Source organism: Lemur catta, chromosome 1 (genome assembly GCF_020740605.2).
Source record: "Lemur catta isolate mLemCat1 chromosome 1, mLemCat1.pri, whole genome shotgun sequence".
Taxonomy (NCBI): Eukaryota; Metazoa; Chordata; class Mammalia; order Primates; family Lemuridae; genus Lemur; species Lemur catta.
Window position 1 is genome coordinate 271,434,047 of NC_059128.1, and position 13,038 is coordinate 271,447,084.

The 13,038-nt window shown below is 35.8% G+C and overlaps 1 protein-coding gene across 2 annotated transcripts in view; it reads right to left on the bottom strand.

Moving 5' to 3' along the window:
* The window catches only part of LTN1 (listerin E3 ubiquitin protein ligase 1), a 62,218-nt gene that overhangs the window by 28,000 nt on the left and 21,180 nt on the right, over positions 1–13,038 (bottom strand). For both annotated transcript variants that reach the window (XM_045540506.1, XM_045540505.1), the window contains exons 7-12: positions 10,908–11,081; positions 10,138–10,328; positions 9,088–9,223; positions 6,576–7,385; positions 5,765–5,806; positions 362–551 (exon numbers count right to left, since the gene is read on the bottom strand). In XM_045540506.1, coding sequence (XP_045396462.1) covers positions 362–551; positions 5,765–5,806; positions 6,576–7,385; positions 9,088–9,223; positions 10,138–10,328; positions 10,908–11,081 — 1,543 coding nt within the window. The remainder of the gene's footprint in view (positions 1–361; positions 552–5,764; positions 5,807–6,575; positions 7,386–9,087; positions 9,224–10,137; positions 10,329–10,907; positions 11,082–13,038) is intronic.

The following is a 13,038-nucleotide window of genomic DNA, read 5'->3' on the forward strand; positions in this document are numbered from 1 at the left end:
CTTTAAAAGTGTTTAAGTAATACACAAAATTTTATCAACAAATCAATCCATTTTCTCACACATAAAAGCCTTCGGTTAAAAAAAAAGTTTCAAATTAAGCAGAAAACAGCAACTGTCTACATTAGTGAGCAACTTTGCTACATTCAAAACCCTTTAGAATATAAAGCTGAAAATATTAACTATCTTCTAAATCGTGCTAAAAAGGTTAATAAAAACTTAGGGTGCTTACAAAATTAAGATATTTGAATAAATAAATCTTATTATTCTTGATCAATAATATGCAAACTGAGCACCATGGAATCTCTCCAAAAGGTAATAATGATTATTCCCTACTATAAAACAAAAGCCATATTTTTCCTACCATTTTTAACATGTTGTGATAATACCAAGCTTAGAACAGTCCATCTTTCTGAGAGGTAAGATTCTGAAGATACTCTGGATTCCAAGTCCTTATTACAAAGACAATCTGCCAAGGTTACCATTTTCTTTCCAAGGATATCGCCTTTCAGCCAAGGAGCTACTAAAGCATGTTTATCTGAATTAGAACATGCCTAAAACCATAAAATTAAAGCGAAGATTAGAAGCAAAATGAGAAAGTATATCTAAATTTTATTTTAGACTCTAAAACATTACTTGTACCCATTATCTCCCTTCATCATTGTAGCCCCCAACTCTACCCCCACTCCTCCTCCTCCTGAAGTTCTAGAAGACTGGTATCTTCCCAGTCTGGCTTACGCTCACTTCCATGCTTTGCTCATGTTATCGTCCCAGCCATAAATATTCCCCCTCTTTTACTTATTAAAATCCCATCTATTCCTTGAAAATCAGTACAAATCCCACCTGCTTTATGGAGTCCCCCATCCACTCCAGCCCACAATGATCACTGCTTTTCTCTGAATTTCTAAAGCACTTACTGGATTGTATTATTATTTAAATGTTTCATCTGTGTATGTCTTGTCTTTCCAATGAGATTGTAAGTTCCTTGAGAGCAGAGACTGTCTTAAACTTCTTTGATACCTGCTATCAACACTGCAGATATGTTCAATGAATAATGAATGGATAAACTTTTGAAGATAGACTTATAAATGCTCTATAGATATTAAATTTTTGTTCATTAATTTTGCTAAAATTAAAGAACAATTAATGTATAATAATGGTAAATTACTTCAATATGAACAATGGGATTTATTTCCCCAAATTTTCTGAAATAGTTACTGGGGCAAGGTATCTGACAGCAACTTGTTTATTTTCATGGGGTGGGGAAACAAGGGAAAAAACTGTAAATTCTCCCCCAAAAGCATGCTGATCCATGTTCCCAGAGCTTCTTTTGCTTTAAGGGCTGAGAAGAAAGGAATTTGCAACTTGGTTCATTTCAAAGCAATCTGGAAGAAAAAAAAATCCAGGTGCAGATTGGGTAGTGCCTGAAAAACTCTTTATCCTTTTATTTAAAAAATTGTAGGTAACCAGAGCTTATATTTTAGTTCAAGCTTTACCACTAAACTAGCCTTATGACCTGGACAAATCTCTTAACCAACCAGTCCTTATCTAATTTGAAAACTGAAAAGAGTAACTAGAAAACCTTTAAGGTCCTTTTCTGGTTCCAAAATTCAGGTCTGTTTTTTTATTTGTTTGTTTTTAATGAAAGTGACTTTAGGACTCTGCTCATAAAGTATTAGGTTCCATAAAACAAAAACTACTTTAGAGTTTAGATGGCTATAATATTGGCTTTACTAATGTAGTTTACCAAATAAAACCAATCTATTCTATGGAATCCTGGTAGAAAAAATAAACTTCTCAATAAAATGTCTCTCAAGTTAGCAAGACATGAAGGAAACTTCAAAATGTATACGCATACCTCATTTTACTGGGTTTTATTTCATTGCATTTTGCAGATACTGCATTTTTACAAATGGAAAGTCTATGGCAACCCTGTATAGAGCAAGTCTATCAGTGCCATTTTGCCAACAGCATGTGCTCACTTCCTGTGTCACACTTTGGTAATTCTTGCAGTATTTCCAACTTTTTCATTATATCTATTATAATGATTTGTGATCAGGATTCTCTGACATTACTACTATAATTGTTTTGTGATGCCATGAACCAAGCCCAAATAAGATGGCAAATTTAATCAATAAATGTTGTGTGTTCTGACTGCTGCAACAATCAGCCATTCCTCTCTTATCAGGCCTCCCCGTTCCCTGAGACACAACAATATTGAAATTAGGCCAATTAATAACCCTACAATTGTCTCTAAGCGTTCAAGTGAAAGAAAGAGTCACACTTCTCTCACTGTAAATCAAAAGCTACAAATGATTATGTTAGTGAGGAAGGCATGTCAAGGCCAAGACAGGCCAAAAGCTAGGCCTCTTGTGACCAACAGCCAAATTGTGAATGCAAAGCGAAAGTGCTTGAATAAAATTAACAGTGCTACTCCAGTGAACACAGGAATGATAAGAAAGCAAAACAGCCTATGGCTGATATGGAGAAAGTTTTAGTGGTCTGGATAGGAGACCAAACCAACGACAACACTCCCTTTAGCCAAAGCCTAATCTAGAGCAAGGTTCTCTCTTCAACCATTGAAGGCTGAAAGAGGTGAAGAAGCTGCATGAGATTTAAGGGAAGAAGCTGTCTCCAGAACATAAAAGTACAAGGTAAAGCAGCAAGTTATGGAAAATCAAGTTTCTAGAAGAACTACCTAAGATAATTGATGACGTTGGGCTAAACAGATTTTCAATGTTAACAAAAAAGCCTTCTACTGGAAGAAGATGCCATCTACGACTGTCATTGCCAGAGAGTCAATGCCTGGCTTCAAAGCTTCAAAGGACAGTCTGACTCTCTTATTGGGGGGTTAATGCAGCTGGTGACTTTTAGTTGAGGCCAATGCTCATTTCTCATTCCAAAAATCTTAGGGCCCTTAAGAATTACGCTAAATCTACTTTGCCTGAGCTCTGTAAACAGAACAAAGCCTAAATGACAGTACATCTGTTTACAGCATGGTTTACTGAGTATTTTAACTATACTGTTCAGACCTATTGCTCAGAAAAAGATTCCTTTCAAAATATTATACTGACAATGCACCTGGGTCATTTGACTCTGATGGAGATGTACAAGGAGATTAATGTTGTTTTCATGACTGATAAAACATGAATCAATGAGTAATTTCAACTTTTCAAGTTTCATTATTTGAGGAATACCTTTCATAAAGCTATAGTAGCCATAGATAGTGATTCTTCTGATGGATCTGGGCAAAGTCAATTAAAATCCTGGAAAGGATTCATCATTCCAGATGCCATCAAGAATATTCATGATTCATGGGAGGAGGTCAAAATATTAACATTAACAGTTTAGAAGAAGTTGATTCCAATCCTAAAGGATGACTTAGAGGGAAGGGCTCATGACTTCCCTGGAGGAAGTCACTGAAGATGTGGTAGAATGAGGAAGAGAACTAGAAGTGGAGCCTGAAGATGTGACTGAATTGCTGTAATCTCATAATAAAACTTGAACAGATGAGGAGTTGCTTCTTAAGGATGAGCAAAGAAAATGGTTTCTTAAGATAAAATCCACTCCTGGTGAAGATGCTGTGAACATTGTTGAAATGACAACAAAGGACTTAGAATATTACATAATTTAATTGATAAAGCAGTGGCAGGGTTTAAGAGGACTGACTCCAATTTTGAAAGTTTTATTGTGGGTAAAATGTTATCAAACAGCATCACATGCTACTGAGAAATCTTTCACGAAAGGAAGAATCAACTGTTGTGGCAAACGTCATTGTTGTCTTATTTTAAGAAATTGCTGTAGCCATAGCAACCTTCAGCAACCACTTCTCAATCAATCAGCAGCCACCAACATCAAGGCAAGACCCTTCACCAGAAAAACGTTTACAACTTGCTGAAGGCTCAGATGATTGTTAGCAGTTTTTGACAATGAAGAATTTTTAAATTAAGGTATGTACATTGTCTTTTTAGATATAATGCTATTGCATGCTTAAAAGACTAAAGTATAGTGTAAACATAACTGTTATATGAACTGAGAAACCAAAAAATTCATGTGATTCACTTTATTGTGGTATTTATTGTGGTGGTCTGAAACTGAATCTGCAGTATCTCTGAGATATGCTTGTATTTTAATGTATCTGTTGAAAGAGTCTGTCCAGCTATAAGGAGATGGGGAAGCTAGTGAGTCTTGTAAACACAGGAGGCAAACACTGGGTAGGAATTTCCAATACTGCTCAGGTAGAGGATATTCTAACAAACAGATGCCAGTATCTGAACTACATGGTAAATATGTTTCTAAGTTGGGAATGGATTTATCAGTCTACTTTTATCAAATTATTTACTCTGCCTGGTCTGATTCTAAGTTTATTAGGCAGCTTTCTGATAATCTGGCTTTTCATGTAGCTTGCCTACAGAGAGAGAAGGCACTAGATTAACTAACGCAAACGATGTGCCTACTAAGCTATAGTTCTCATTGAAAAATAATAAATTAACATTCTGTATTTATTTATTTATTTATTTTTAATTTTATTTTTTTTTTTGAGGCAGAGTGTCGCTTTGTTGCCCTGGCTAGAGTGAGTGCCATGGCATCAGCCTAGCTCACAGCAACCTCAAACTCCTGGGCTCAAGCAATCCTCCTGCCACAGCCTACCGAGTAGCTGGGTCTACAGGCATGCGCCACCATGCCCGGCTAATTTTTTCTATATATATTTTAGTTGCCCAGATAATTGCTTTCTATTTTTAGTAGAGACAGGGTCTCGCTCTTCCTCAGGCTGGTCTCGAACTCCTGACCTCGAGCGATCCACCCACCTTGGCTTCCCAGAGTGCTAGGATTACAGGCATGAGCCACTGCACTTGGCCTTTATCTTGTAAAAACAAACTGTTGGGGGAAATGAGGAGTTACTGTTTAATGGATACAGAGTTTCAGTTTTGCAAGACGAAAAAGTTCTGGAAACTGCACAATAGTATAAATATATTTAACATCATTGAACTGTACATTTAGAAATGGTTAATATGGTACATTTTATGCTATGTATTTTTTACTATAATCTAAAAAATAGAAAAAAAGAAATTTGTAAATTCAAAAGTTACCTATGTAAAATAATAAAAAACATCTTTAAAAAAGATGAGGAATTTTAGGTAGCTAGTCATACTAACATTTCTATAGTTGGAAAAGTGTTACATATATCATTTACATCTTCATTGGGAAAAAATACTTAAGCCATTTTAAAAATTTCTAAGTTGTTTATGTTTTTGATTTCTTTTTATTATTCTTATCATAGATTTGTTTAGTCAAATGGGATTTAGTGAAGTGTGAATACATAAAGGGTGGAAGATTTAAATTTGCCTACATAGTATTCCAGAGTAGAGAAGACTTAATTTCCTGATGTGTTGTACCCAAAGCTAGAACCATGCAATCCATTTCTACAAAAGAAAAAGTAACTAGGAGAAGAGCAGAAACCTGTAGCCTTAACTAAAAGCTAATAAAAGGTTCAAATCTGCCTTTGTTACCTGCTAGGGAGGAAACACTGGATCTTCCAGAGCCTGTTACTTCTTCCCTAATATTCCTAACTAGAAAACAATACTATAGAAAGGCAAAGATCAAATGTCTTCCCAAATTATGGGAAGAAAGTTACAATAATAAGGAAGTTCTCTAAGATAGATACCTGACTACTTTGACCAGATTTTGTGTGTAAATATGACTATAGTTTTAATTTTTCTATACCCATAAACACAAAAAAGAAAAAGAAAAAAAATCCCTAAAATACCTTTTCAATAATCTGGAGAAGAAAATTCCATTTCAGGTCCACCTGAGAGAAGAAAAAGAGAAATAACCTGTTAGAATGAACAGCAAGGCTTTTTTTCATTGATTTTTTTTTTTTAAACACATTGTCACACTAGAAAAAAAATTTTTTCCCTTGGGACCATGGTGTTTTATTATGAAAACAGAATAAAAACTTCAAAAACAAAACAATCCTTTCTAACTTAATGAAAAATTTGTTATTTTTTATTGTTTTCTGTACATGAGTTATATGCAACTTGAAAAATAGTTCACACACCTCCCAAGGTGAACAGATGTATGAGTTACATATGCTTCACAAGGCCCCGGGCTCAAAAATAGCATAAGTTAAATACAACTCACATAGCAGTTAATGTGTTAAAGAGGGTCTTGTTATATTAGCTAGGCTAGTCTTGAACTCCTAGACTCCAGTGATCTACCTGCCCCAGCCTCCTGAGTAGTTAGGACTACAGGCACATGCCAAAGAGGCCAGCTAAAACTTTTAAAAAGGAAATGAAGTCCCCATGTAATCAATACAAAGCTAAAACTTTTAGCTAGTCCAACTTTAGAAAAGTATGAACCAAAAGAACTCACCCTTTTATTACCAAGCTTCTGTCAACTTGGTACTCATGAACATCTACCTAGCAGCCTCAAATACTTCTTAAATCACAATCAAGAATACACTGCTTGTTTTTAAATTGACATTCATAGTGAAGAAACAATCCAAAAACAACCTCTGTGTGAGCTCATTCTACTCATCTATAATAAAAATATTTTAAAAAGATATATAACAATAATACCTCAGTTAGATCATCCAAGACATCTTTTCTTTCCATGTCATTGTCACAGCAACGAAGGGCACTGTACAAAATGTCTACCAGGAAACCAGCATCCTTCCTTTGGTCTTCATTTAGCCAACCTATTAGTTTCTGGTATAAAAACTGCACTGCAGGATTTTTTTGTGCAAGTTTGGCTATTGCAAGAGGTTTGGCTTTGACAGCACTCTGTTTTTCATCACCAAGAAGCATTTTAAATACTTCACTTGAAGAAAAGGAGTCAAGTAGAGTAGAAAGAAATATTAGATGTTGCTCAGACTTTTGTTCATTGACATAATTAATACTCATCTCTGCAAGTTTACAGACTAAGTCTTCCAAAGGTTTTTTCCTTAAAGGAGACAAAAGGTCTGAAGAATTATGATTGAGAGAAGGTTCCAGCGTTAATTCCGTGCCTCCACTGCTCTCTCCTTCTGAGGATACACACTTTTCATTCTCCTTATTAGTTTCGGGTATCTCATCAGCAAATCTAACCCTACCATTTTTTTTTTTATTTGACTTCAACGAGCTTTTTGGCTTCTGAAGGACCTGTAATAGGTTTGACACACCTAAAATGGACTCAACATCAGCTTCTGGTTCATTGACTTTCTCGACACAGATGTCTGATAGTCTTTCCCAGAAATGTAGCAGTACATTCTTCAAGTTGTGAGCTGTTTTATCATCTTTTTCCATGTCTGCTTTGGCTTCCCAGGAACTCAAAGTTTCTGCTAAATGGTTAAATAGATGCCCATGTTGCAATCCTGGGTCTTTGAGGACTGCATCAATAAAAGGGATCAACTGAAAGAGAAGGTGTAATATTATAATATATATATTAGGTCTTCGATCCCTGTTTCCTGGCACACAACCCTCAAATCCTTGGAATCTCCAAAGGGATGTCTTTTTGTATGCTAACAGGTTGACTGATGGCTGGCAGCCTCTAGGTAGCCTAAAATGGGGGCTAGTCATCAGAAAGACCAAGGCAGGATTAAAGGGTTGGGACTTGCAGTATCACCCCAACCTCCAGAAAAGGAGAGGGGCTGAAGGTTAAGTTGATCAGCAATGGCCAATAATTTAATCAATCACATCTAGTAATGAAGCCTCCATAAAAGCATAAAAGCACAGGCAGGGTTCAAGGAGCTTCCAGACAGCTGAATATATGGAGGTTCCTGGAGGGTGGAGTGCCAGAGAGGGCATGGAGGTTCAACACCCCTTCCCATACCTCATGCTATGCATCTGTATCCTTTGTAATATCCTTTATAATAAACCGGTAAACATTAAGTTGTTTTCCTGAGATCTGTAAGCCATTCTAGTAAATTGAATGAACTCAAGGAGAGGGTCATGGGATACCTGATTTATAGCCAGTCAGTCAGAAGCACAAGTAAAACAACCTGGAGCGTGTGATGGCATTGCAAGTCGGGGGCAGTCTTGTGGGACTCAGCCCTCAACCTGTGGGATCTGACACTAATATCCAGATAGAACTGAATTAGAGGATACCCAGCTGGTGTCTGCTGCAAAATTGTTTGTTTGTTTGGTGGGGGGAAATCCCCAAACATTTGGTCACAGAAGTCTTCTGTGTTGATTGTTACGGTGTGAAAGCAGAGGAAAAGCAGTCTGTGTTTTTTCCACTGACAGAGGTAAAAAATTATATTAAGTTTAGTCTTCAGAAGAAATAAAATTTAAACAAGGTATTAGTAAAACACTATAAAATTGCATATTTAATAATTGAAAAACATAAATTTTCCCCCAGAACTATAAAAATAGTTAACTTGAAGATCACTTTCATATCATATAAAGATCTTAATGGTTTTACCACATTTCATCTGAATTATTCTTTTTTATGATATAACAGACTAAGATTCTTAGTCATTACCAAATAATCCAGTTTTCTTTTCATCTTCTGGACTTATTCAAGTTTGTTTCTTTTCTGCCTTAATTACTGGCAAATCTAAGATATGAGACTGTAAACCAATATGAAAGAAACCTAGGGTCCATAGTATTCAGAACCCTTTTTCCTAAACTATAAAGATAAAAGAAGTTAACTGTCTAAGACATCAACTAGGATCTGGGCTTTTATAATCTCAATAATTTTTTTACTGTAAAGGATCATATTCCATAACCTGTTCTCACCTCTGGTTCTAAAAGCCAAGCCCCACTGTTCAAAAAGCATAAATACATTTCATTATTTTTTAAGTAACAAGATGATTATTGCATGATTTAAACTTAACACAAAAGATCACAAATAACATCTTCCAAATTGTTTTGCATTACATCTTCTAAAACTGGGTTTTTACATCCAAACACTGACTCAGGCGTTATATAATGCTAGCAACTGAAAGTATAGAATTTTTATCTGGTCAGAAATGCACATTATTCAATTTGTAAACTACAAAAATAGAATGTTTACAATGAAGGCTAATTACTGAAAATGGCAATAAGACACAATGAGCTTGATTCTTCATAGTCACTATGCAGACACTGATGATTTTTACATCATAAATACCTGATCATTGACGAGCATCTGTTCAATCTCTTCCTCACCTAAATTTTGCTGCATTATAAAACGTAAGCATTCAAAATAAGCAGATATTACTGCTGAGCACTCTGAAAAGCTGGTTTTTGTTCTCTCAGTTGACAGCCTAAGAAATAATAAATAACTGTGGATTACTGTTCATGAAGAACAAAAACACAGAATCATCAAAATAAAGACATCGAAAAGGCATCATACCAGAAGAAGAGGATTTTTTAAAATATACTCTTAAACTAAAAACTAAGAACAACCAACCAAAATACATACAACAGCCCAATGAGAACATGAAGTTGAGAAACTATGGAAAAAAATCATTTTCAAAAATGTACCAGTGGCTAGGCATGGTGGCTCATTCCTGTAATGCCAGCACTTTGAGGTCAAAGTGGGAGACCACTCAAGCCTGAGAGCTTGAGACCAGCCTGGGCAACATAATGAGATCCCATCTCTATTTTTTTTTAAAAAAAAAAGTATCAGGAAAAGATAAAGTGATATTTGTTTTCTATTCATTTACCAATCCACCTGCAAATTTGAAAGAGAGGATTTAAATAAAGATAATGGTATATCTCACTGCGTAATCCCAGGGGAAAAAAGATAATGGTATACTGAAAAAGAATTTTTAATCATTAAAAAAATTGTGTATTTTTTAAGTTAAACAAATGCACTGAACTCGCGTTTTAAGTATGAATTTAAACACCTATAATATTTAACTTTATGGAAGTTTTAAAAACTTCACTGGCTCATTTTCTACATTTGGGCATTTGTATTTATCAACATAAAAAATAACTCATTTGACAAATGGCCTATTTCCAATAACAGTCTCATTTTATTTACCTAACTTTTTGCAGTGTACTACCACTGAAACACATTGACAGTACTCAAGAATACCAACCGCAATTCCCTGAAAACTCTGCAAGTATTTAATGAACAGCAAAACAATTTGAAGAAATTTAAATAAGAAAGAAAATGAGTATAAAAATAAGAAAATCTCTTCTGCTTTAAAAATCAAAAATATAAATTCCTTACCCTGCAACTAGAGAAGTGAGGAAATTTTTGAAGAAATCCAACTTTGGATCTGTGATGGACTGAGGGAGTTTGCTGATGAATGGCAGAAGATATGGATATATAACAGTAGCTAGACCCCGACCACCTTCACGAACCACAGTTGACAGCTTGGGAAACACACTTTTTTTTGCATTTACATGAAGCCAACAGTCCTAACCGAAGAAAAGATTGCAATAGTAATTAGAGATCATAATTTTCCCAATTAAGAGAGAAGACATACAGGCTCTCAAAAGTGAAAAAAAAAAAAAAAAAAAAAATCACGCATTTTACCTAAAGGGGCTAAAATCTCTCGCAATCATTAAAACTACAACTCTGAAATTACAAATGTGTTATACATAATAATCATGTATTCCACATGTTTACAGGACAATATTGATCAGAACTAATTATTTAACTTAAAGGATTTCTATAAAACTGTTTTCCAAAAGGGACTGTATTTCATCTTAAACATAAGATTCAGATATGCTGACTGCATTGGGCCAGATGAGGTTTACAGAATAATTAATACTGGCTAAACAAAGTCAAATAAAAACTCTATGCCATTTTAGTCAGTTTAACACTTATGCCATGTTTGGATTAAGTATTTTACTTCCAAGAAAACATCTTCCCAATAATGATTGAGATATTATTACCTGATGGGCGCTCTCTCGTATGATATCTCAGGGTTCTAAAATAACACTAAGAAGACAACTAACTATTCTCCAGTGAATAAATGTGGCTCTCTTACATACCTCAATAGTTGTAAGTGTATAAAGTACAGCTTCCCAGAGAGCTGGGCAGACAATCGGGTCACTGTCATCAATGCTAAGTAGGACTGATGGACTCACTTTGGATGCTTCCTCTTTCATCAACTGTGGAATGCGCTGGCACAGAGCAGAAACTAACTCAAAGTAAGCTGAGCGAATCTAAAAGAAAAAATGCAAAGCTGAATTAAATTAAATCCTAGTAAAGCTTGATAAGATTTTTTATTTATGGTAATGGCAGATTATTCACACTAATCCTCCCGCTAATAAAATTAAAATAGCTAGAAAAAAATATTTTTAAAAATCTTTTTAAGAGTATCAAAGGGCTGAAAAGGCATTAGGAATTACCAAGGCAAAAGTGAAGGCAGAAAGAATTAATTCAACTTTTTCTGTGGCTGAAGCAAACACAAATCCTCTTTAGTGGCAGAAGCCTTCATTCAGGGCCTCCATTATAGTCAAACAAACAAAAAAATAAAACACCATGAGCCACAACCAGCAGAAACAAAAGATAGCACAGAGATCCGAGACTTTAAATCTTAGAACTATCAGTCACAAACCCCATAACAAAATGTTTATTATATTTAAAGAAACAAAAGTTTAAAGATATCTGCAGGTAAATGGATCCTAGAAAAAGCATAGATCTGAAAAAGAACCAAGCACTATTCCTAAACTAAATATTTAAGTAAATAAATTAAAACTTAAAGCTCAAATCACAATGTAAGAGCAGTGGTATAGTCTGAATGTGCCCCCCCAATCCATATGTTGAACTTTAATTACCAATGTGATAGTATTAAGAAGTGAGGACTTTGAGAGGGGATCAGGTCTTGAGGCCACCACCCTAATGAATGGATTAGTGCCTTTATAAAAGTGCTTGAGAGAACAAGTTTTCCCCTTCTGCCACATGAGGACACAGTAAGGAGGTACATCTTTGAAGCAGAGAAAACAAGCCCTCAGCAGGCACAGACCTGCTGGCACCTTAATCTTGGACTTCTCAGCCTACAGATCATGAGAAATAAATTTTTATTATTTAAAAATTACCCAGTGTAAGGTATAGTCATCCCTTAGTATCCATGGTAAATTAGTTCCAGGATGCCCCTCATCCCAACACAGGTTCATTCATAATAGAGATACTTAGCAAACTCAGAATAAAAAGGAAATTCTTAAACCTTATGAAATCTACAGCAAGCATCATACCTAACATTAAACTATTTCCATTAAAGTCAGGAACAAGAAAAGGATGTCTGCTACCACCCCCTGGAGGACCTTGTCTTAGTCCATTTTCTGTTGCTTATAACAGAATACCTGAAACTGGGTAATTCATAAAGAAAAGGAATTTATTTCTTAAATTCCCGGAGTTTGGGGAGTCCAAGGTTGAAGTGGTACAGCTGATGAGAGCCATCCCAAGGCAGCAGAGGAGATCACATGGCCAGTGGGCTGAGCATGCTAGCTCAAGTCTTTCTTCCTATAAAGCCACCATTCCCATTCTAACCCATGAATAAATGAATCCATTCAAGAAGGCAGAGCCCTTCTGATCCAATCACCTCTTAAAGGCCTCACCTTTTGATATTGCCACATTGGGGATTAAGTTTCAATATAAGTTTTGAAGGAGACAAACATTAAAACTGTAGAAGATCATCTAATCAATACAAAAAACAAGGAAAAAAGTTGGAAAGGCACCCAAATAACTATCTATAATTGCAGCAATATAACTAGCTAGAAAAAAAGCTAAAGTCAAACTACTAGAACTAATAGGAGTTTGGAAGAGTTGCTGGATACAAAATTAACATACAAAGGCATAGCATGCCTGTATACCAACAGAAACAGAACAGAAAATGTAATCAGGCCGGGCGCGGTGGCTCACGCCTGTAATCCTAGCCCTCTGGGAGGCCGAGGCGGGTGGATCGCTCGAGGTCAGGAGTTCGAGACCAGCCTGAGCAAGACCCCGTCTCTACTGAAAATAGAAATAAATTATCTGGCCAACTAAAAATATATATAGAAAAAATTAGCCGGGCATGGTGGCGCATGCCTGTAGTCCCAGCTACTTGGGAGGCTGAGGCAGTAGGATCCCTTAAGCCCAGGAGTTTGAGGTTGCTGTGAGCTAGGCTGATGCCACGGCACT